Raw genomic sequence first — 23,389 nt, 5'->3', positions numbered from 1 at the left:
AATCATCTTTAACTTCTAAAACAAGAAACAATATTAATATACTACTACTTACATATTAAGTGTTCAGTGTGCGAACAGTTAAATTTATGGGTGAAGTTTCTTAAACCTAAATCTTACTGTATTTGCAAACTAAGTTATTTTCCTTCTCTAATAGGTTGCCTTAAAATATGACTACAGAACATAAAGCTCAAACCATTGTGAGCAGCACCACCAGGGAAGAAACCTTATCACCTATCACACTGTTGCTTATTTAATAGGCATTCACTGAAAAGGGAATCCACTGAAAACTATTTGACAAAATGTAGATAAATTCAGCCACATATGACCCCTTCCCTCTCTTACATGTGAAAAAAAGAAACACTTAAAATCTTACCAGGACTAAAATTGTTTCAGCCCAGTCGAATGAATCCATTCACATTTAAGTGAAATACAAAGTACTCTGTTTTCTCCAATCTATATGCCTTGAAATAAAATTCTTTAACCACAAAGAACAAAAGAAATGGAAATAAACCTAAGATCTAAATTTAGTTTTAAATCAAAAGTATTAAATGTTTTAAAAAGATTACTGGCAGCAAAGAGTCCTGCTATAGTGAAATTTGCTCCTTTAATAGCAAATACTCCACTACATTAATATAAAGTCAGTTTCCATAGGGAAAGCAGAAGGAGCACCCCTAAAAGCATCTGCACAAAACAGCTAATTTTAAGGTCCCTCTACTCAACAGGTACATAAGAAGCGTCAAAAATTAATATTTTTCCATAATCTACACAGTTTCCGTATCCCAAGGCTTAAGGAGGAGATAATATACTATTACCAACTAACTCATCACTGACTTCATTTAGCAAGTAAGGAACACAAAAATTGAGGGCTGGATGGTTAAAAAACAAAAACAAAAACAAAACCCTACTCCTGAATCTGTTTTGGGGTGTCTCCGAGACCATGAAAATGGTAATTCATACAAGGAAATGCCTTAACAATCATTTAGTGAGGCTCTGACTCAAAGAAGACTAATAACCCCAAATACTATCACTTCTTGAACTCCAGGGGGTAAAGAATAACGGAATTCTTCTGAGGGTAAGGGGGGAAAAAGTATTAGAAAAAATCAAATGTGTAAAGGTTTAAATCAGAAAAAAAATTTAAATCTCCAGTGGCACAACACTAAGTTCGAAACAATCATTAAGAGTGGTTGTTCGCCACGATTTGAAGCCCAAAGACGTAAAACAATTACCACCGAGAAAAGGGGGCTTTGGTGACTCGTTTACTGGAAAAAGAGAAAAAGAAATCTACAAGGGGAAAAAAATTAGAAGAGAAAAACAGTAATAGATAGTCTTAATATGAAAGGGGGGGGCGGGAAATGCCTGGAAAGTGAAGAGAGGGAAAGGTAGAAAGTAACTCTTCTGAAATGTGAAGAGAGAAAGAATGTTCTACCCTGAGGAGGAATGAACTGTTCGGAGATATAGGGAGACTCCCCCAACCTAAACGACCGGCCTGCGAAAGGCCAGGTTTATTTCTCCACGCAAATCTTAGCACCATTGGGAAAACGAGAGTTAAAGGCCGTTCTGCCTTACGTTTTCCCCATTTAACAGACTGGATGTCAGGAGCAAACGGGTGGGGGTGACGCGGAAGGGCGCAACAGCATCTCGGCGAGGGAGGAAGAAACTTCGCAAGAAGAGGAAGCAGCAGCTCCTCTCTTGGCCCCTAGCACCGGCCGGCGAAGTTGCGCCACCGACGCCCCTGCCCCGCGGGCGCCCACACCCCTTCACCCCTCTCCGCACGCACTACTACGCAGCACTCGACCCTTCAAACTGCCCCCGAAGTCCAACTACGCCTCCGCTTCCTCTTACCCCCGGACCCATCTCAACTAAGTTCCAGGGAAAGCTCCCGCCCAGAGCGCGGCCTGTTCCGGACAACAGGTGGGCAGTGGCGCCAGCAGGGCTGGGCCTCTCCTAGCCAGGCCCACTCCACTCCTCCCCGGCCAGGGCCCAGGGGCGCCCGGCTCCGGGACGGGGAGGGGGAGCTCGCTCCCTTACCTCCGCCATATTTGCCGTACTGACGGGTCACATCTCCGCGGCGGCCGCAGCTGGGTCACGGCCAGAACCCGGATGTGAGACTCGGCAACGGGACTCCAGCCACCGCCGCCGTCTCTGCTGCTCCCGCCGCCGCTGTCTCGGCGGGAACGCGCAGGAGCCGCCCGAGCGCGCCCACCACACCCCACTCCGCCCCCTCGCGGCGCCCCGGCAGAGCTGGACTGGAGGGAAAAGGCGGTCGCGCGCGCGCGGCCCCGCGGCAGCCTTCCCCGGGAGGAGCGCGGAGGGGGCGGAGTCAAGGTGGGTGTCGTGGGTGGGGGGAGGTGGGCATCTCAGCACCCGGCGCCTCCCCTGCGTTAGCGGATCCGCGACTCTAGCTGGAGACGGCCCTGAGGGGACCAGAGAGGTCAAGGAAAAGTGCCAAAAAAGCTGCGTCCAGCGCTCACATCGCAGGGGAAAAGATACGTTATATTTTACATGTAGGCCTTTTTGAAGTGCATTTGCTGGAAAACGGATGTTGCTGTGATGCAACAACGGCAACAACGCAAAGTAGCGCGCTTTAAAAGCGGCTGTCTCTTGACAAGTATCTCTCTTGGTTGATTCCCGACAGGAAATGTAAAATCACACATTCCCAAATCTTAGAGGTCAGAGCAGAGATTAAGAAAAGGGACTGTGGATAGGTACTCTGCCATCCTCACATCTCATTTGCTTTTCCCCCACACACACTTCCTGGGATGCCAGGAGCAACATAATTGTGCAACGTTTGAATTTTGCACAACTAGAGAAAATTTCAAAATGCGAGTACGAAAAAGCTGCTCTTTGATGGATCTCTGAATTGACTGCATAGAGGGAAAAGCTGCTTATGTGCAATGCCTGAAATGGCAGTAATTTGAAAGTTTATTTTAAAATATTGGCCTAGAACTGCCAATTGGCCTTGATGCCAATTCTAATGAATGCACGGCCAATGGCTACAAATAACAAACATGTTTCCCTTCCATTACTAAGGCAGATACTGGCTAATGCAAAGGTGGTATTAAAACATGCACTAACATATTTTACTAAACCAGGAGTTTAAAGATCTTAATTTCAAAAAGACCGTTTTCCCCCAAATGTTCAGGGTTCTTAATGCAATTTAAAAAATGATTAACCAAATCAACCAAATATAAAAAGTCATTCCTTCCAAATAATGTGATGCCACAATATACAATATACTGCATAAATGTGCACATATACAATTTTTCTTTAATACTTAACTTATAATGCAGTATGGGCTGTTTTTTTAAATTATTTGTATTCCCTTAAAATTCAAGACTCTTATTAAAGTTTCTTTTTCCAAAGATTCAAAATTAACTTGAAATTCTTATGTCCAATAATTTGTGCATGAATAATTTGTGCATTTACAGGCATATGAAGTAGCTGCTAAGTGAAAGGACATTACCTGGTAATTTGACAGGAAAAGAGTCCACAGACAGTCTGTAAACCAATTAAACATAAACATCTGATGCACATTTTCTACTGAAAGAAAAGCAAGGGAAAGAAGAGAAAGGAAAACTTTAAGGTTCCCAAATCTACAAACAATTTTTACCATTAACTGTACTGTACAGTATTTTCATTTTATTTTTTTAGAATACTTATAGTATAAAAGTGTTTTTCAGGATTCCTTGGGGGAATAAGTATTTTAGCATAGGGACACTGAGTTACCCTACTGAATTACCTTAGTCCTTCAGACTCAAAATAAAAATCATTTTCTGAAAAGTCAGTTTGTGTTTATATAGTTTTGCCTTTGAGGTGCTTGATGGAAAACAGCTGAAGGCAAAGAACAATTAATGTGTATAGATCTGGGGTGGGTAAAGACAGAATAAGGGGCCTAGAGGTAGAAACTCAGGCTTTATAATACCATGGGGATAAAGGAGGATTGCCCATTTAACTACCAAAGCTAATATATGAAATTTAGCTAGTTCACAAAAAGAAAATTTTAAAGTGTTGCCAAAACGCAAGGTACAGGACTAACTCGCTTGCTTAAACCCATTTACTCTTTGATTCTTCAGTTAAACCTCAACAAAAAATCCCAATTCTGATTAAAAAGCCGAGGACCATGGTCCCTTAAGCTACTGAATGAATTCTGAAATTGTCAGGAAAATCAAATCTGGGACCTATTTGACCGTGTATCCCTCTTGCTGATAAATGGCTTTTAAGTTTATTAGAATTATGTATCATTTTACTAATTTTAAGTGGAATTATCATTTGGGGGAAATATTCCCTCTACATTTTTTTCTTCCCTTTGTTAATAAATGTGAGTTCAGTGTTTTTTAAGTTCAGATACTCTAAAAATAAAGAGAAATAGCTCCAATATTTTAAGTATTAGTAACACATTACTAATGAATTCAGTATGGTTTTATTCCCATTTTATTCTCATGATATACTGTCTTTCAAAATTTTAGAAGCCACCTTAAGGAAAGCAGCCTTTCTCAAAATCTCTTGCTTATCTCCTCAGTATCAAATATGTAAAAATTAACTATCCATTAGCCACAGAATCTTAGTGTTAGATGGGACCTTAGAGGTCTTTTAGTCAATTGCTACCTGGTCTAAGTAGGAATCCCTCACATGTCCCCACTACCAGGGTTTTCTGCCAATGCTAAAACACTCCAATGACTTACTGTCTGATGAAGAGGCTGCTCTTTCAGAAAAAAAAAAACTGTTATGTTCAGAACATTCTCCTTTTTATTAAACCAGAATCTATCTCCTTGTTACCTCCTTCCATTTCCCTGAGTTTTTCAGCATTTTGGATTAATTCAACAGATTTCTTCTTTGTATTTAAGTGCAAACAATCATTATTTATACTTGGTTTAACAAAATATAAATCTTTAATGCCTACTGATACTAGAAGACTTAAAAACAAGACATGACAGAGTTAAAGGTATGAGAAAATTCACCAATACCTACCAGCTATTTAAAATAATTAGATTATTATGTGATCTCCCAAATGGTATTCTGTTAGAACTGTGTATTTAAAGTTAAACTTAAAGTGTGGTTAATTCCAATCCTATGTGAGGTTTGTGGCTAATGTCCCAAAACAAAAAAAAAATTACTATACAAAGCCTGAATAAATGCCTCTTGAGCTCCCATTCCCCACCTAAATGCTTCCTTATTTTCAGGCAAGCTAACATTAACTTTCACCACATTTAAGCTTCTCAAAACTGCTATTGTATTGGGAAATTATTTTTAAGCAATTTACTAAATACTCCATTAAAGTTATTAAACATTTTTACAGAGGGTATAATACACACACACACACACACACACACACACACACACAAACACACACCCTTCAGTTACTATTTTGCTTTTAACAAAAGCATTTTAAGGTCACAATTTTACTTCAACCAGTACTTAAATTAACCAATAAATAAAAAAGTCTCATAATTTACATATACCTAAGAAATAGAACCTTTTATTCAGTACCAATACCTGACTCAAATATAAGTACTATATACCTATACTACATAAACAAAATGTTATGCAACTCAGGAACCTCTCAGAATGCTCCAAGAAAATATTTCTAACAATTTAAACTCTAGAGCTGTTTGAATGAAACAGATTAATGCATTTAAAACCCTAAAAACAAATTCTCTATCTAACCATTTTCAGAGTTCATGAGTCCCTTTTGACTATTTGGTAAACTATTTACTAAAATTTTTATTTGAAAGTGTCAACCTAAACATGGTATGTAAGTAAAAACTGACAAATATCTATCTACTAATTTGGTTGAAAATACCTAAATATCAAAATACCTAAAAAGGACGTTTCTGATAAATTGAGTTTACCTTTACTTTAGTAGGCAGAATGCAGGTTACAAAGCAGTAATGCATTACATTCAGAAGCCCCACATCTATGCAAGAATCAGCATCATCTTTTTGTTAGTTGGTTTTTATTATTAATGCCACCCCAAAACACTTACATAGCCTTTCGGTACTTCAAAAAACAGTTCGGGTTTTTTTCATAATTTTTACATAAAGAGTTTTATCCATTGGCCCCATTTTATCAGATTATAACAAACTGTTATTTTTAAAGTCCTAAGATTGTTTACATGTTATTTTTATCTCACCCAAACTCTGGACATTATTGGCCCATCATCAGTTCTCAAACACTGGAATATACAGCAAGAGTAATGTAATATTTGTATTACTTGAGGGAGTTTGGATTTTCCCTCCCTTAATCTCCAAGTGTGCCCCTGCCTACCAGCATCACATCCGTCTTGTCTGCACTGAACCTCAACCAGTTGGTTCTTAACCACGTCCGAAACTCAGCCAGGCACTGGGAGAATCGAGCCACCACACCATCTGGATCAAAGGAAAGAGAGCCTCAGTAGTAACGAGACCAGAGATGATGATACCACAAGCTCACCATGTCTCTAATTCTCAGCCTGTCTCTAGTTTTTAAAAAAGATGGCCAGGAATTAGGACAAGGATCCCATGACAATTTTAGGAAAACATTAATAAGTCTTGAGGCATGCAATTTGTAGCCGATGGTAAAGGAATAAAAACGACCCAATAAATAGGTCGCCTCCTTCCGTCCATGATTGAAGAAAGAAGGTTCAGTCAACTCCACGTCATCTGGGCTAAACGGCCTCAGTAGACGGCCAGTCTTCTAACTGCATAAGCTTTTCTGCAAAATTAAGAGTTTTAGCGTTGGAGGAAGCTTTGGGGATAACAGGGGCGTGGACAAGGGTAGTGACTCGCCCAAGGTCACACAGCAAACGGCGACCAGAGATGGGATCCAAGCCAGAGATCTTTCCACGAAAAGCTGCAAAAACAAGGCCATTCGGGGGAGGGGGAAGGTTGTGTGGAGAGGCATCTGCCCCCAGGGATCTATCCACAGACAGGAAGGACCTCGTTCCTTCATATTAATGCCCTCTCCCAGTCTCTCTTCCCTCCCTCAGTCCCTCCGAAAGGGGCCGGCTCGCCCAGGACCCCGCTCACCACCTGGACTGCGGGGCGAGCAGGAACCTCCCCAAAGGCTAGGACCGAACCTGGATCTAAAGTGGAAAAGAGGCGGAGCCACAGGGGGATGGTCAGTTTAGCCCCACCCCGACCGGATTCGGGGACCCAAAGGAGAAAGGGGCGGGAGCGAACTGGGCGAGACGAACTCACACCGCAGCGGATTCCCGGCGCGCCGCGTACGCCGGGGAAGATCCGCGCCGCCGCCACCGCCACCGCCACCGCCAAAGCAAAAGACCGAGCTGGGACGAGGGGGGCGCCGTGGAGGGCGGCTGCGCATGCGCCTCGGGGGGCCGGCGCTCTCCGGGAGGGGAAGCCAGCCGGGCTAGTTCTCTTGCAGCCCCTCCCCGGAAGTTAAGGGTCTTCCGGGCGGTACTCTGCCATGGGGGAGGGGAAGGAGAGAAAGGGGACCCGGGACACTTTAGGAGCCCCTCATCCCAATCAGGACTAGGAGAGGAGGGATGGTTTATGGAGGCTGCACTTACAGCCGCTGCCGCTGCTGCCGCCGCCACCTCCACTGCTGCCGCCACCGCCTGAAGAAGCCCCATCCATCCGCCTGCAGCCGGGGAGACTCAGAACCTGGGAGGGGCCTGGGGCCCGGGCCGCCCGCCTCCTTTTTCTAGTCGTCGTCCCGAGCTTCCTCTTGCTCCACCAACCCTCTGCCCTCCCCTCCGCCTCCGCCCTCCTCCTCGGTCTCCAGCCGCCAGCCAACCGCGCGGCCGCTTGTTGAGCCGGGGCTCCTCTGTCTCCATGACGCCCGGCAAACATTCCCGAGCCTCAGCCGGAACCGCTAACGCCGGGGGCTGGGGTACCGGGACTCCAGAAGCAGCTAGGGAAGGGGGTGGCCGACCACTCCACAGCCTGTCGCCACCATGCCCGTCTCTCCAGTAAACAGCCGCAAGCAGCAGAACCTCTGGTTGTAAGTTCGGCGCTAAAACCTTAGTCCATCCTCCTGGGTCCCGGAGGGAGCCCTTTTAGATCCTGTCTCTTTCTGCGTCTGGGTTCAGCCAGTCTTCGAAGCGCTCATGCCCCGGCAATGTCCCCTAACTTGACCTAGTACAGACTGTCTGAACCCTCAACTGCTGTGTTTGCTCTCCGGGAGCAAACTGCTTTGTTTAGAGCCGCTCTTCCTCCTTTACACTCCTGTTGTTAGCCGCGAAATGCCGGTTGCCCCCTTTGAATTTTCAGGTTCAGTGAGCCACAAGATTGAACTTGACTATGCTCTGTAGTCGAAGTTTTTTCTGCCTCCTCATGCCATCATGCCTTAAAACCCATTTCTGCTTGCGACATTCTGCCGTTTCTGCAACACTTGAACCAGAGGCTGGAGAAGAGCGCGCAGCTCAGTGTACTTGTTTGCTCATAACTTCACATGGTCCCTTAGTGCTGCCCAGCAGTTGCACTAAAGTTTTCTTATTCATCCACTCTCCCACACTTCCAGAGACCTTTTGTTCTCGATAAGACAGACCTTCAACATCTCTCCTCCAGTCTCCCTCCGAGCTAATCTTTCTTTAACAGAAATTGTTGAAAATTCTTGGGAGAGAAACTTACATTCTTTCTTGAATATGGTTTTCAGTGTCTTTTTTCCATCCTACCACTCCACCAAAATGGTTTTTGTGAAGGTCAGCAATAGGCATCCATCGAAATGCAATGGCTATTTCTCAGTTTCTTCTTAACCCTTCAACCTCTCGAGTTTTGAATCACTTCATTTGGTTTTCGGGACACCTCCTCCCTAGTTGTCTCCTTGTTCTGTGGCTCCTTCTTTTCACAGTACTTTGCTGGTATCTTTTCTTTCCCTTATCTAAATATTGGAGTGTTGCTGAGGTCAGTCTTTAAACCCCTTTCCTTCACTCTTGTCTTATGCCTTTAAAAATCACCTAAACACTGATGATTCACAAGTTTATATCTCTAGCCAGCACCTCTTCCAAAAACCAGACTTTAAAAAAATCAACATCTTCACTTAAAAAAGAAATCAACATCTGCACTTAGAAGTTAATAAGCATCTCAAAATTCATATTTATCTGCTCTGCAGTCTTTGCCATTTCAGTAAATGACAATTTCTGCTCTTCCAGTTACTCAGTAAAAAAACCTTGCCATTTCCCCTGACTTCTCTAATGCCCCACTCTGTCAGCAGATTCTATCATTTCTTTCTGGAAAAAAATGGTCTTACTAACAGCCTACAGGTGGTAGTCACTGTGCTTTTCTCAAAACCCTTCAGTTTTTTACCATTTCACTCAGAGTAGAAGTTCACATCACTACAGTCTCACAGGGTCTCACCTTGGACCTTTCCCTTTGGTTGATTGTTCTACAACAATATCAGGCACATTATTTTTCCCATTTTAAGGCCTATACAATTGCTGTTCTTTGGAACACTGCACCCCCAGATAGTGTCATGACTCATTTATTTCCTTCAGATGTCATCTTATCAAAAAGTCCTTCTCTAACCACCCCCCATAAAATAATAATAATACTTTTAATTCCTAGCATTCCCAGTTGCCCAACCTTTGTTTAAACTTACCCATAAAACTTATCCCTACCTGGTATATAATGTACTTATTCATCACTGTGTCTTCACCCAAACTATGATACTCCATGAGGCAGACATTTTTGTTTTGTACACTGCTATTGACTTGAATGAAGAAGGCACTCAATATTTGCTGACCTATGAATGAATAATGTAGTTCAGTATTATTGGTTACTGGGCATCTGTTTGGTTTTTGTTTTTATTTGCAGGTATAGAAATCTCAAAGTAAAATTAAGTTGCATTCATGAATTCTCTTGGGAGTTTCTTAAATAATGACAAATTCAATGACAAATTCATAAGAGATTACCCATTAAGGAAAGAATCAGGTGGGAGATGGGAAGTGGTATAACCTTCATGTTTTGAGATAGCCATGTTATCCAGTTAATGCAAAACTTCACAGACTTCAACGTTTACAACCATTGATTTGACCTAATATGTTATTTCTCATCTTCCTCCTTTTAAGACTTAATGCTATTTCCAGAAAGGATCTCATAAAACATGTATTTATCAATTTTCCACTTTTTCCAATTTTACCTGTATTAGGTCTTTCCCATTAGCTTAACACTCTTCCGTTGTGGTAAAAACAACCACTCTTTCTTCAATGCTTTTATCCCACTTCTCTGTCCAGTTCCTCTATTCTACTTACTTACATGTTCATTCATTTCCTTTTGATTCTTTCTTAGAGTTTTCATGTTATCTATCCAGTTTTTCCCATTAGAGTCCTTACCATATTAATCATAATTGATTTAATTCCCAATCTTGACGATTTCAAAATTTCTGCCATATCTTAGTCTGCACTAATGCTTGCTTTGTTTCTTCAGACTGTTTTTGCCCTTTGATATGCTTTGTAATTTTTTGTTGAAAGCTGAACATGTTGCATAAGGTAATATGAACTGGTTAAGTAAACCTTTAGTGTGAGGTTTTATGTTTATCTGGTGAGGAATTAGTCTGTGTTTGCTGTAGCAGTAGGCTTATGAGGCTTTAATTTCCTTTAGTGTCCTTGTTTTTGTCTCTCTTTTTAGGTTCCCCTAGAGACTTCTTCATGGAGTCTGAGCCTTGTAGTTCTTCCCATTTCAATCCCGTTATTGTACAGGAGACCTGTTGGTGTGGTGGTGGTATATTGAGAGAAGAAGAAATGTTCCATAATCCTGTAATTAGTCTTTCAGTGGGCCTCTGACCCTGGGCTGTGACCTTCATAAGTATTTCTCAGATTTTTTTCCTCAGGTGAAACAAGGAGTCTAGAGGGACTTAGAATTGTGTATTTCTCTACCCCCATGTTGGTTAGGCTCTGCCAAAATAGTTTTCCTTGAGGGTAGACCTTTGTTAAGAAAAACTGAACATTCTGGGTATATTTTACAATGGTCATGTCCTATCTCTCTGCTGGAATTATGAGGGTGTTTTTTCTCTGATCTTCCTGAGAGCCTGATGGGTGTCATGGTAGGCCTCTGTGAGGCTGGGCCCTTGGGAGTTTTTAATCTTTCAAATTAGTTTACACTTAGTCTCTAGCAATTAGTCAATTACCTTTTAGTTTTCCTACCATTCCCTGGTCCCAGTAAGTTGTGATTCTCTGTTTTCTCCTGCTTGTCCAAATTTCTGGCCAGTGGTTTGTCTATAAATTATCTGATGGATCTAAAAAGACCTGTTGCTTTTCAGTTTGCTAAGCCTTTTTCTTATGATAAAAATAAGATTAGTGACTTTTGTGGTCTGTACATGTTGGCCCAGAAACGTCCATGTTCACTCTTTAACCCTTGCAGTCTGTTGTCTCTATTTCTGTATAGAAATTCAAAGGTCAATAACAAGTGACTGAAAGATTTCAAAAGTCACCACATTCAATGGGCTTTCTTAACTTTTCTACCTCTGCAGCATTTGACAGTATTGATCTTCCCCTCCTTAACCCTGAACTTTACTGGTTCACTTATTACTGGTTTAAATGCCTCTTTTCTGATTTCTTTTACTATCTTGTTTCTTCCTTTAGCTCTATTACCTTCTTTTTGTGACTTTAGGTTTTTATTTTGGGACTATGTTCATTTATTTTCATCTCCGTGCAAAAATTCTCAAATCTGAATCTCCAGGTCTCCCTTCTCTTCCTTGAAATTCACTTTACTCTTGCATTGTCAACTGCCACCAGACAGCTCCACCAAAATATCACTGATACCTAATATGAACATATCTACAATTTAACGTCTTACTTCTAACTTTAGTTAAAAACTAAAGACTAATTTAATCATCACCTTAACTCTATGAGTTACATATTATTATCAACGTTAATGTACAAATAGATTAATAGCCTGTGAGTTATTGGACGAGTTTGAGCATTTAAATTGACCTTTGAGTTTAAGCTTTCCTACTTGTTAAATATGACTATTAAGTATCTTACAAGTTATTATAAGAATTGAATTAGAAAATATAGGTGGAAGTTCTTTGAAATGTAAGATTTAAGTAGCATTGTTATTATCTGTTACCAAGTCCTATCAGTTCTATATCTGCTGTGTTTTAAGGTTATTTGAGATTTGTTTTATAGACATGGAAATGACTCTTTTGAGGGAAGAAGCTTTTTTAAACACTCATGGATCCATAGAAACAGGAGGCATGGCAAGCTGCACTAGGCCACCTGGGAAAGGGCCAGTCAGGAAGTGGAATAAGCAGGAGGGAAACATGGGCAAGAACCTTTATTGTGGTTTCCGTGGGAGGTACAGACAAAGCAGAATAAGCAGGTTTAGAATTGACTCATTTGTATAATTTCAAAAGGCTCTGGTCTAGGAACTATCTCTAGTTGTCTGGTTCCTGTGCAAGGGTGATTAGGGCAAGGGGATAGTGGCTCAGAAAGTGAGATCTCTGAGAGAGCTGGATAAAAGTAGTTCGTTAAGGGTTTAGGCTCTGGATTGGTTGGTTTCATACGAAAGGGTGCTGGCCCGTGAGTCCCTTACTATGTGTTGGAATTGATTAGCCTTTGGAGGGCAGTCCCTCCAGGGTCAGCAAGTTCTTTGATGTCAAAGCATCAAAATGCAAAAAATAAATAAACATGCTAAACACAGGTGTTCTTGTATTTGTTTTATTTCTACATCTGCCACCCATGTTAAGCCTTGATTACTTCTCATCTGAACTATTTTGATAGCATCTAACCTATGGTCTTACTTCTAGTATGTTTCTGTATACAGCTAAATTTTTCTGAAGCATAGTTCAGATCACATTACTCTTTCGCTTCTTTTGAGGCAAGTAAAATTTTGTGCTTTCATTATAATCATTTACATGTTTAATCTCTTATGAGACTATGAGCTCCTTAGGGCTCATATCTGATTCATATTGTATCCCTGCCAGTGTGTAGCACAGGGCCTTATGTACAGTGTTTTATAAATAACTTGAATGAATGGAAGAAATTTATTTGGTTTACATTGGAATTACTGTCATCCCACTAAAATAAGAAGGGACTAAGGCAGAAACTTTTACAAACCACACCTAATTTTCATCTGGTGATTTATTTCATGGTGTGATTTCTGTATGTACAGCATGTTTTTAATGTCATTTGCCCCTGTTTTCATGGAAGTGATTATCAGGAGTTCTTTCTATAGGAATGTCTTGTATTTTTCAGTTATTGCTCTAGAAATGAAGAGACAGGAGTCAAAACAAATTAGGTCCCTGCTTTGGGAACCTCAAGACTGTACATACAGCTCTACATGACCACTTGTATGATGACTGTTTTCACGTGTAGCGGTTTTCAAAGTGGTTACCTCCTGAAACCTCAAAGTGGTTACCTTCTCTAATTTGCTTCTTTTGAAAACATGTTTTCTACTATAGTTAGAGATGTACCATAAATTTCTCATATAATTGACTACAGGCACTTCTTTCAATTTCTTTCAAAAAGTGGTCTATATTTTCTGATTTTCTGCTCTGTCAGACAGAATGCTAAAAGCTGGAGCTGTAACTGTGGACATGATAAACAGTTCCTTCCCATAAAACTTAACAATACAAAGTTGTGGGGGAGTTCACTGATAATGCTGTTTCATGAGATCCCAGTAACTACCTAATTGATAAATGTAACATCATTCACTAATTCATTTCTATTTGGGTCCTATAGAGAGTAAAAAAGGAAGAACTGGTTTATGAGTAAATGTATTCATTATGCATCTATTCAGTTTGAGATGTCCTATAGATGTTTAGCTGGAGCCACCCAGTAGGCTGGTAAAAATCTGAGTATGAAGATTGCATGTTTTGAGTTAGATATAATGATTTAGGGATTATTTATCCAACAAATATTCATTAAGCAGCTACTGTGTGTTTAGTCCTACTGTAGATATTGGGGATACAGCCCAGAACAGCCCCAAATCCTTATCCTCATGGAACTTAAATTCTAGTTAGGGAGAGACAACTAATTCATAAGATATTTAAGTAAAAGATGCATTTGGGATGTAAAGACAAGATGGCGGAGAAATAGCAGGCTGAGACTACTTCAGGTAGCAGGAGATCAGCTAGATAGCTTATCTAAAGATTGCAAACACCTACAAATCCAACGGGAGATCGAAGAGAAGAAGAACAGCAATTCTAGAAACAGAAATCAACCACTTTCTGAAAGGTAGGACTGGCGGAGAAGTGAATCCAAAGCAACGGGAAGATAGACTGCGGGGGGAGGGGCCGGCTCCCGGCAAGCAGCGGAGCAACGGAGCACAAAATCAGAACTTTTAAAAGTCTGTTCTGCTGAGGGACATCGCTCCAGAGGCTAAACCAGGGTGAAGCCCACACGGGGTCAGCATGGCCTCAGGTCCCGCAGGGTCACAGAAGGATCGGGGGTGTCTGGGTGTCGCAGAGCTTGCAGGTATTAGAATGGGGAAGCCAGCTACAGACAGAGCCGAGGAGTGAGCTCTCAGCTCGGGGTTACCTTGAACCAGTCATAGGCTCGGTGAGCTCGGAGCGCGGCCGGAGGCCAGGGAGACGGGAGTAATTGGGCGCTATTCTCTGAGGGCGCACCAAGGAGTGGGGCCCCGAGCTCTCAGCTCCTCCAGGCTGGAGACTGGGAGGCCGCCATTTTCATTCCCGTCCTCCGGAACTCTACGGAAAGCATTCAGGGAACAAAAGCTCCTGAAAGCAAACCCGAGCTGATTACACAGCCTGACCCCTGGTAAGGGCGGTGCAATTCTGCCCGGGGCAAAGACACTTGAGAATCACTACAACAGGCCCCTCTCCCAGAAGATCAACAAGAAATCCAGCCAGGACCAAGTTCACCTACCAATGAGTGCAATTTCAATACCAATGAGAGCCGCGGAATTCCAGAGGAGGCGAAAGCAAAGCACAGAACTCATGGCTTTCTCCCCATGATTCTTTAGTCTTCCAGTTAATTTAATTTTTCTTTTTCAATTTTTTTTCTTTTTTTTCTTCTTCTGCTAAATTTTTTTAACTTTTACCCTTTTCTTTTTTAAAGTTTTTAAACTAATTTATCTAATATATATATATATATATATATTTTCGTTTTCATATTTTTTCTTTATTCATTTTCTTTTTTTATTGTTTCTTTTCTTTTTTTTTTCTGAACCTCTTTTTATCCCCTTTCTCCCCCCCATGATTTGGGATCTCTTCTGATTTGGTTAAAGCATATTTTCCTGGGGTCTTTGCCACCCTTTTAGTATTTTACTTGCTCCTTCATATACTCTTATCTGGACAAAATGACAAGGCGGAAAAATTCACCACAAAAAAAAAAGAACAAGAGGCAGTACCGAAGGCTAGGGACCTAATCAATACAGACATTGGTAATATGTCAGATCTAGAGTTCAGAATGACGATTCTCAAGGTTCTAGCTGGGCTCGAAAAAGGCATGGAAGATATAAGAGAAACCCTCTCGGGAGTATAAAAGCCCTTTCTGGAGAAATAAAAGAACCAAAATCTAACCAAGTTGAAATCAAAAAAGCTATTAATGAGGTGCAATAAAAAATGGAGGCTCTCACTGCTAGGATAAAGGAGGCAGAAAAAAGAATTAGCGATATAGAAGACCAAATGACAGAGAATAAAGAAGCTGAGCAAAAGAGGGACAAACAGCCATTGGACCATGAGGAGAGAATTCGAGAGATAAGTGACACCATAAGACGAAACAACATTAGAATAATTGGGATTCCAGAAGAAGAAAGAGAGAGGGGAGCAGAAGGTATATTGGAGAGAATTATTGGAGAGAATTTCCCTAATATGGCAAAGGGAACAAGCATCAAAATCCAGGAGGTGCAGAGAACCCCCTCAAAATCAATAAGAATAGGTCCACACCCTGTCACCTAATAGTAAAATTTACAAGTCTTAGTGACAAAGAGAAAATCCTGAAAGCAGCCCAGGAAAAGAAGTCTGTAACATACAATGGTAAAAATATTAGATTGGCAGCAGACTTATCCACAGAGACCTGGCAGGCCAGAAAGAGCTCTCATTCAGAGCACTAAATGAGAAAAACATGCAGCCAAGAATACTATATCCAGCTAGGCTATCATTGAAAATAGAAGGAGAGATAAAAAGCTTCCAGGACAAACAAAAACTGAAAGAATTTGCAAACACCAAACCAGCTCTACAGGAAATATTGAAAGGGGTCCTCTAAGCAAAGAGAGAGCCTAAAAGTAGTAGATCAGAAAGGAACAGAGACAATATACAGTAACAGTCGCCTTACAGGCAATACAATGGCACTAAATTCATATCTCTCAATAGTTACCCGGAATGTTAATGGGCTAAATGCCCCAATCAAAAGACACAGGGTATCAGAATGGATAAAAAACAAAACCCATCTATATGTGCCTACAAGAAACTTATTTTAAACCTGAAGACACCTCCAGATTTAAAGTGAGGGGGTGGAAAAGAATTTACCATGCTAATGGACATCAGAAGAAAACAGGAGTGGCAATCCTTATATCAGATCAATTAGATTTTAAGCCAAAGACTATAATAAGAGATGAGGAAGGACACTATATCATACTCAAAGGATCTGTCCAACAAGAAGATCTAACAATTTTAAATATCTATGCCCCTAACGTGGGAGCAGCCAACTGTATAAACCAATTAATAACAAAATCAAAGAAACACATCAACAATAATACAATAATAGTAGGGGACTTTAACACTCCCCTCACTGAAATGGACAGATCATCCAAGCAAAAGATCAACAAGGAAATCAAGGCCTTAAATGACACATTGGACCAGATGGACATCACAGATATATTCAGAACATTTCATCCCAAAGCAACAGAATACACATTCTTCTCTAGTGCACATGGAACATTCTCCAGAATAGATCACATCCTGGGTCCTAAATCAGGTCTCAACCGGTATCAAAAGATTAGGATCATTCCCTGCATATTTTCAGACTACAATGCTCTGAAGCTAGAACTCAATCACAAGAGGAAATTTGGAAAGAACCCAAATACATGGAGACTAAACAGCATCCTTCTAAAGAATGAATGGGTCAACCAGGAAATTACAGAAGAATTGAAAAAATTCATGGAAACAAATGATAATGAAAACACAACGGTTCAAAATCTGTGGGACACAACAAAGGCAGTCCTGAGAGGAAAATATATAGCGATACAAGCCTTTCTCAAGAAACAAGAAAGGTCTCAAGTACACAACCTAACCCTACACCTAAAGGAGCTGGAGAAAGAACAAGAAAGAAACCCTAAACCCAGCAGGAGAAGGGAAATCATAAAGATCAGAATGAAATAAAAAAATCATAAAATCATAAAGATCAGAATGAAATAGAAACCAAAAAAACAATAGAACAAATCAACGAAAGTAGGAGCTGGTTCTTTGAAAGAATTAATAAGGTTGATAAACCCCTGGCCAGACTTATCAAAAAGAAAAGAGAAAGGACCCAAATAAATAAAATCATGAATGAAAGAGGAGAGATCACAACGAACACCAAAGAAATAGAGACAATTATAAGAACATACTATGAGCAACTCTACGCCAACAAATTTGACAATCTGGAAGAAATGGATGCATTCCTAGAGACCTATAAACGACCACAACTGAACCAGGAAGAAATAGAAAACCTGAACAGACCCATAACCAGTAAGGAGATTGAAACCGTCATCAACAATCTCCAAACAAACAAAAGCCCAGGGCCAGATGGCTTCCCGGGGGAATTTTACCAAACATTTAAAGAACTAATTCCTATTCTCCTGAAACTGTTCCAAAAAATAGAAATGGAAGGAAAACTTCCACACTCATTTTATGAGGCCAGCATCACCTTGATCCCAAAACCAGACAAGGATCCCATCAAAAAAGAGAACTACAGACCAATATCCTTGATGAACACAGATGCAAAAATTCTCGCCAAAATACTAGCCAATAGGATTCAACAGTACCTTAAAAGGATTATTCATCACGACCAAGTGGGATTTATTCCAGGGCTGCAAGGTTGGTTCAACGTCCGCAAATCAATCAATGTGAATACAACACATTAATAAAAGAAAGAACAAGAACCATATGATACTCTCCATAGATGCTGAAAAAGCATTTGACAAAGTACAGCATCCCTTCCTSATCAAAACTCTTCAAAGTGTAGGGATAGAGGGCACATACCTCAATATTATCAAAGCCATCTATGAAAAACCCACCGCAAATATCATTCTCAATGGAGAAAAACTGAAAGCTTTTCCGCTAAGGTCAGGAACACGGCAGGGATGTCCGTTATCACCACTGCTATTCAACATAGTACTAGAAGTCCTAGCCTCAGCAATCAGACAACAAAAGGAAATTAAAGGCATCCAAATCGGCAAAGAAGAAGTCAAACTATCACTCTTCGCAGATGATATGATACTATATGTGGAAAACCCAAAAGACTCCACTCCAAAACTGCTAGAACTTGTACAGGAATTCAGTAAAGTGTCAGGATATAAAATCAATGCACAGAAATCAGTTGCATTTCTCTACACCAACAACAAGACAGAAGAAAGAGAAATTAAGGAGTCAATCCCATTTACAATTGCACCCAAAACTATAAGATACCTAGGAATAAACCTAACCAAAGAGACTAAGAATCTATACACAGAAAACTATAAAGTACTCATGAAAGAAATTGAGGAAGACACAAAGAAATGGAAAAATGTTCCATGCTCCTGGATTGGAAGAATAAATATTGTGAAAATGTCTATGCTACCTAAAGCAATCTACACATTTAATGCAATTCCTATCAAAATACTGTCCATTTTTTTCAAAGAAATGGAACAAATAATCCTAAAATTTATATGGAACCAGAAAAGACCTCGAATAGCCAAAGGAATATTGAAAAAGAAAGCCAAAGTTGGTGGCATCACAATTCCGGACTTCAAGCTCTATTACAAAGCTGTCATCATCAAGACAGTATGGTACTGGCACAAAAACAGACACATAGATCAATGGAACAGAATAGAGAGCCCAGAAATAGACTCTCAACTCTATGGTCAACTAATCTTCGACAAAGCAGGAAAGAATGTCCAATGGAAAAAAGACAACCTCTTCAATAAATGGTGTTGGGAAAGTTGGACAGCCACATGTAGAAAAATGAAATTGGACCATTTCCTTACACCACACATGAAACTAGACTCAAAATGGATGAAGGACCTCAATGTGAGAAAGGAATCCATCAAAATCCTTGAGGAGAACACAGGCAGCAACCTCTTTGGCCTCAGCCACATCAACATCTTCCTAGGAACATCGCCAAAGGCAAGGGAAACAAGGGCAAAAATGAACTATTGGGATTTTAGCAAGATCAAAAGCTTTTGCACAGCAAAGGAAACAGTTAACAAAACCAAAAGACAACTGACAGAGTGGGAGAAGATATTTGCAAACGACATATCAGATAAAGGGCTAGTGTCCAAAATCTATAAAGAACTTAGCAAACTCAATACCCAAAGAGCAAATAATCCAATCAAGAAATGGGCAGAAGACATGAACAGACATTTCTGCAAAGAAGACATACAGATGGCCAACAGATGCATGAAAAACTGCTCCACATCACTCGGCATCAGGGAAATACAAATCAAAACCACAATAAGATATCACCTCACACCAGTCAGAATGGCTAAAATTAACAAGTCAGGAAATGACAAATGCTGGCGAGGATGTGGAGAAAGGGGAACCCTCCTACACTGTTGGTGGGAATGCAAGCTGGTGCAACCACTCCTGAAAACAGCATGGAGGTTCCTCAAAATGTTGAAAATAGAACTACCCTATGACCCAGCAATTGCACTACTGGGTATTTACCGTAAAGATACAAACGTAGTGATCCGAAGGGGCACGTGCACCCGAATGTTTATAGCAGCAATGTCCACAATAGCCAAACTATGGAAAGAACCTAGATGTCCATCAACAGATGAATGGATAAAGAAGAGGTGGTATATATACACAATGGAATACTATGCAGCCATCAAAAGAAATGAAATCTTGGCATTTGCGACTATGTGGATGGAAGTAGAGGGTATCATGCTTAGCGAAATAAGTCAATCGGAGAAAGACAACTATCATATGATCTCCCTGATATGAGGAAGTAGAGCTGCAACATGGGGGGTTAAGGGGTAGGAGAAGAATAAATGAAACAAGATGGGATTGGGAGGGAGACAAACCGTAAGTGACTCTTAATCTCACAAAACAAACTGAGGGTTGCTGGGGGGAGGGGGGTTGGGAGAAGGGAGGTGGGGTTATGGACATTGGGGAGGGTATGTGCTATGGTGAATGCTGTGAAGTGTGTAAACCTGGCGATTCACAGACCTGTACCCCTGGGGATAAAAATTTATCATATGTTTATTTAAAAAATATATATATATATATATATATAAATTATTTAAACAAAAAGGTGCATTTGGTTATTTGTAAGTCCTAATGAGAAAAATCGAGTGAGGGCTTATGAAATGTTTGAGAGGAGTATTTGACATTTTAGATAAGGGAGCCAGAGGAGGCCACACTAAGAAGGTGGTTTTATGTAAAGACCTGAAGAAAGGATGCCAAACATGTACATTTTTGGGAAGAAGAGCATTTCAGGCAAAGGGAAGAGCAAAGGCAAACTATGATAGAGAAATACACCTGACAATATCAAGGATTGCCAGTGTGACAAGAGCAAAATATACAAGGGAAAGAGTATTGAACATGAAGTCAAAGATCTAACAATGCGTGTAGAACTTTTTAGGTCATAGTAAAGACTTAGGCTTTTCCTATGAATGAGATCATAAACAAATGGAGGATTTTAAGCAGAATAGTGTGATATGACCTAACTTACGTTTTAAAGGATCACTCTTGGCTGCCATGTGGGGCAAATTTCAGGGAGTTGGGGTTAAGCAAGAAGAGGTAGAAGCCTGCTGCAACAATCCAAGAGAGATAGAATAGTTATTTGTACCAGCATGGTAGCAACAAGGTTGATAACAAAATGGTTGCTTTCAGGATATATTTTGAAGTATTCTCACCCAAGCAACTGAAAGAATTGCGTTACCTTTAACAAAAATGGGGGAAGACTGCAAGAGGTCTTGTAAGTTTGCTGAACAAGGTAAGGGGGAAATTATCAGGAGCTCAGTCTTGGACATGCTAATTTTGAGTCAGAAATGTCAAGTAGTCAGGTGGGTATGTGGGTCTAGGGTTCAGAGGAAGGATATAGTTAGAGATATATATTTGGGAGTCATTATCATATAGACGGTATTTAAATCATGGACTCATTGGATGAGTTCACGTAAGCTCTGATACAGGAAGAAGTCCCAAGAATGAACATTGCAGAAAAAGTAAGAGGAAAACCAGATAAGGAAAGTGTCCTACAATCAAAGTTTAAAAAAAAAAAAAAACAAGTCAAAGAAAAAAGGAGCAGCTGGGTGAATTCTGCTGATAAATAAGATGAGAACATTGGCGATTAATATTGCAGCGATGACTGGACCTTGGTAAGAATTCTTTTGGTGGAATGATAAGGGCTAAAACTTGACTGGATCAGGTTCAAGGGAGTATATGCAAAGGGAAATTAGAAATGATAAATACAGACAGTTCTTTCGAAGGAGTTGCTATAGTTAAAGGAAAGATGAATGGATGGTAGCTGGAGAGGTAGACTAAATCAAGAGAAATTCTTTATGATAGAAGAAATAATAGCATGTTTACCTGCTAAAAGGAATAATGCAGTAGAGCAAGAAAAGCATGAAAGAATTACTAGAGCAATGTCCTTGAATAGATAGAAAGGAATTGAATCTAGTACATGAATAGAGGAATTGATCTAAGCTGGAATCATAAGTAATTTATCCAGAGTAATGAAAGAGAAATAGAGGATGCAGGTATAGATATATCAGGTGCATAGTTGTGACAGTAGAAATATTTGAAATATTTGAAATAATTTGAAATATCTAAAAGTCACTTGATTAGCTCAGTTCTCTCACTTAATCAGCTGAAAGTAAAGATGGGAGTAGATGTTGATATTCAAGAAGAAAGAAGTATGAAATAGTGACCTTAGAAGGTATAGTAAAAAGTGAGCCAAGAAAATACAGTATGATTGCTGGCACATTAAAGACTTTAAGTTAATGATCCATAATTTAAGATGAGCGTCATAGTTGGATGTTTTTTCTCCAGCTTCATTTAGCTGTACAGGTTGAATTAAAATATAGCATATTCATAGAAAATTTGAAGAATGGTAGGGTCAACAGAACAGGAGATGACTGCCATTGAAAAAAATCATCTATTACTCATAGTTTCCAAGAGGAGAGGGCAGGCAATGCCACAGCAGCCTTCATGGGGAAGCACTGGGGTCAACCATCAGGCAGAAGTAAAGGGAGGAACTGTGGGCCTTTCTTTTTTGTGGTTTTGGTGGGAAAGTACAGGTCAGGCATGGCAAGCAGGCTTAAGATTGACTAGTTTGAATAATTTCAGTGGGTTCTGGAACATAGGAGCCATCCTTAATTGTCTGGTACCTGATTATAGGGTGATGAGGGAAGGTATATAGTGGGCCAGAGTGTGAGGGCCTGACAAGGGAGGCAGTTGGAGATAGACTGGTTTGCATTGGGAAATTGTGCCCCTGGGAGGGGAAGGTGTAACAAGGGAGGCAGGAAACCAAGGTACAATGACTTGAGCATATCAATTTGTCCAGAACAAGACCTATTGGGCCTAAATTTGTGGCAAATGGTAAAGCACCAAGATTATAGAAGATAGAAATGTGGTTAATATACAGGTGTAGGCTCAAAGTAAGAAGATAACTGGAATTGATCAAAGTTTTGGTTTTGCCAGCAAGTACAGTGAATTTAAAAAAGGAAGAGGAGGCTGAGAGTGTAAGTAAGGATTATAATACAGGCATACCTCATTTTATTGCACTTCTCATAGTGGCACTTTATTGATACTGTGTTTTATACAAATTGAAGGTTTGTGGTAACCCTGTGTCCAGCCAGTCTATTAGCACCATTTTTCAAGCAGCATTTGCTCACTTCATGGCTATGTTACATTTTGGTAATTCTTGCAATATTTCAAACATTTTTATTACTATATTTGTTATAGTGAACTGTGCTCAGTGATTGTGGCTCACTGAAAGCTCAGATGATGATTAGCATTTTTTAGCAATAAAGTATTTTTTAATTAAGGTATGTATGTTGTGGTTTTAGACATAAGCTATTACACATTTAATAGAATACAGTATAGTGTAAACACAATTTTATATGCACCGGGAAACCAAAACATTTATTTAACTCACCTTATTGTGATATTTGCTTTATTGTGGTAGCCGAGAACTGAACTTGGAATATCTCCAAGGTATGCCTAATTAACTATTACATTTATTAACCTTATGTGCAGGAGAAAAGAGATTGCATGAGAGGGGTGGGTGAAGCAGTAAACATGATAGAATCAAGGGTTTGATAAGTGACTCTTAATCTCACAAAACAAACTGAGGGTTAATGGGGGG

At 40.3% G+C, this 23,389-nt stretch overlaps 2 protein-coding genes across 8 annotated transcripts in view; one reads left to right on the top strand and one right to left on the bottom strand.

The window, feature by feature from the left end:
* The window catches only part of LOC111143441 (MIER1 transcriptional regulator), a 62,288-nt gene extending 54,699 nt beyond the window's left edge, over positions 1 to 7,589 (bottom strand). The window contains exons 1-3 of one of the 6 annotated variants that reach the window (XM_022497185.1): positions 7,508 to 7,574; positions 6,265 to 6,365; positions 3,464 to 3,537 (exon numbers count right to left, since the gene is read on the bottom strand). In XM_022497185.1, the coding sequence (XP_022352893.1) occupies positions 3,464 to 3,537; positions 6,265 to 6,365; positions 7,508 to 7,574 (242 nt within the window). Of the gene's footprint in view, positions 1 to 2,028; positions 2,142 to 3,463; positions 3,541 to 6,264; positions 6,366 to 7,175; positions 7,190 to 7,507 lie in introns of those variants that run through there. The other 5 variants (XM_022497186.1, XM_022497184.1, XM_022497189.1 and 2 more) reach the window with 5 other exon arrangements.
* Positions 7,590 to 7,691: 102 nt separating this feature from the next.
* Positions 7,692 to 23,389, top strand: part of LOC111143440 (WD repeat domain 78) — an 88,317-nt gene continuing 72,619 nt past the window's right edge. Inside the window, exon 1 of one of the 2 annotated variants that reach the window (XM_022497181.1) lies at positions 7,692 to 7,941. In XM_022497181.1, the coding sequence (XP_022352889.1) occupies positions 7,895 to 7,941 (47 nt within the window). In that variant the 5' untranslated portion in view covers positions 7,692 to 7,894. Of the gene's footprint in view, positions 7,942 to 21,357; positions 21,399 to 23,389 lie in introns of those variants that run through there. The other variant, XM_022497182.1, reaches the window with a different exon arrangement.

The sequence above is a fragment of the Enhydra lutris genome, unplaced genomic scaffold, assembly GCF_002288905.1.
Source record: "Enhydra lutris kenyoni isolate GAN:26980312 unplaced genomic scaffold, ASM228890v2 scaffoldscaffold9, whole genome shotgun sequence".
NCBI classification, from domain to species: Eukaryota; Metazoa; Chordata; class Mammalia; order Carnivora; family Mustelidae; genus Enhydra; species Enhydra lutris.
This window is presented reverse-complemented; position numbering and strand designations above follow the sequence as displayed.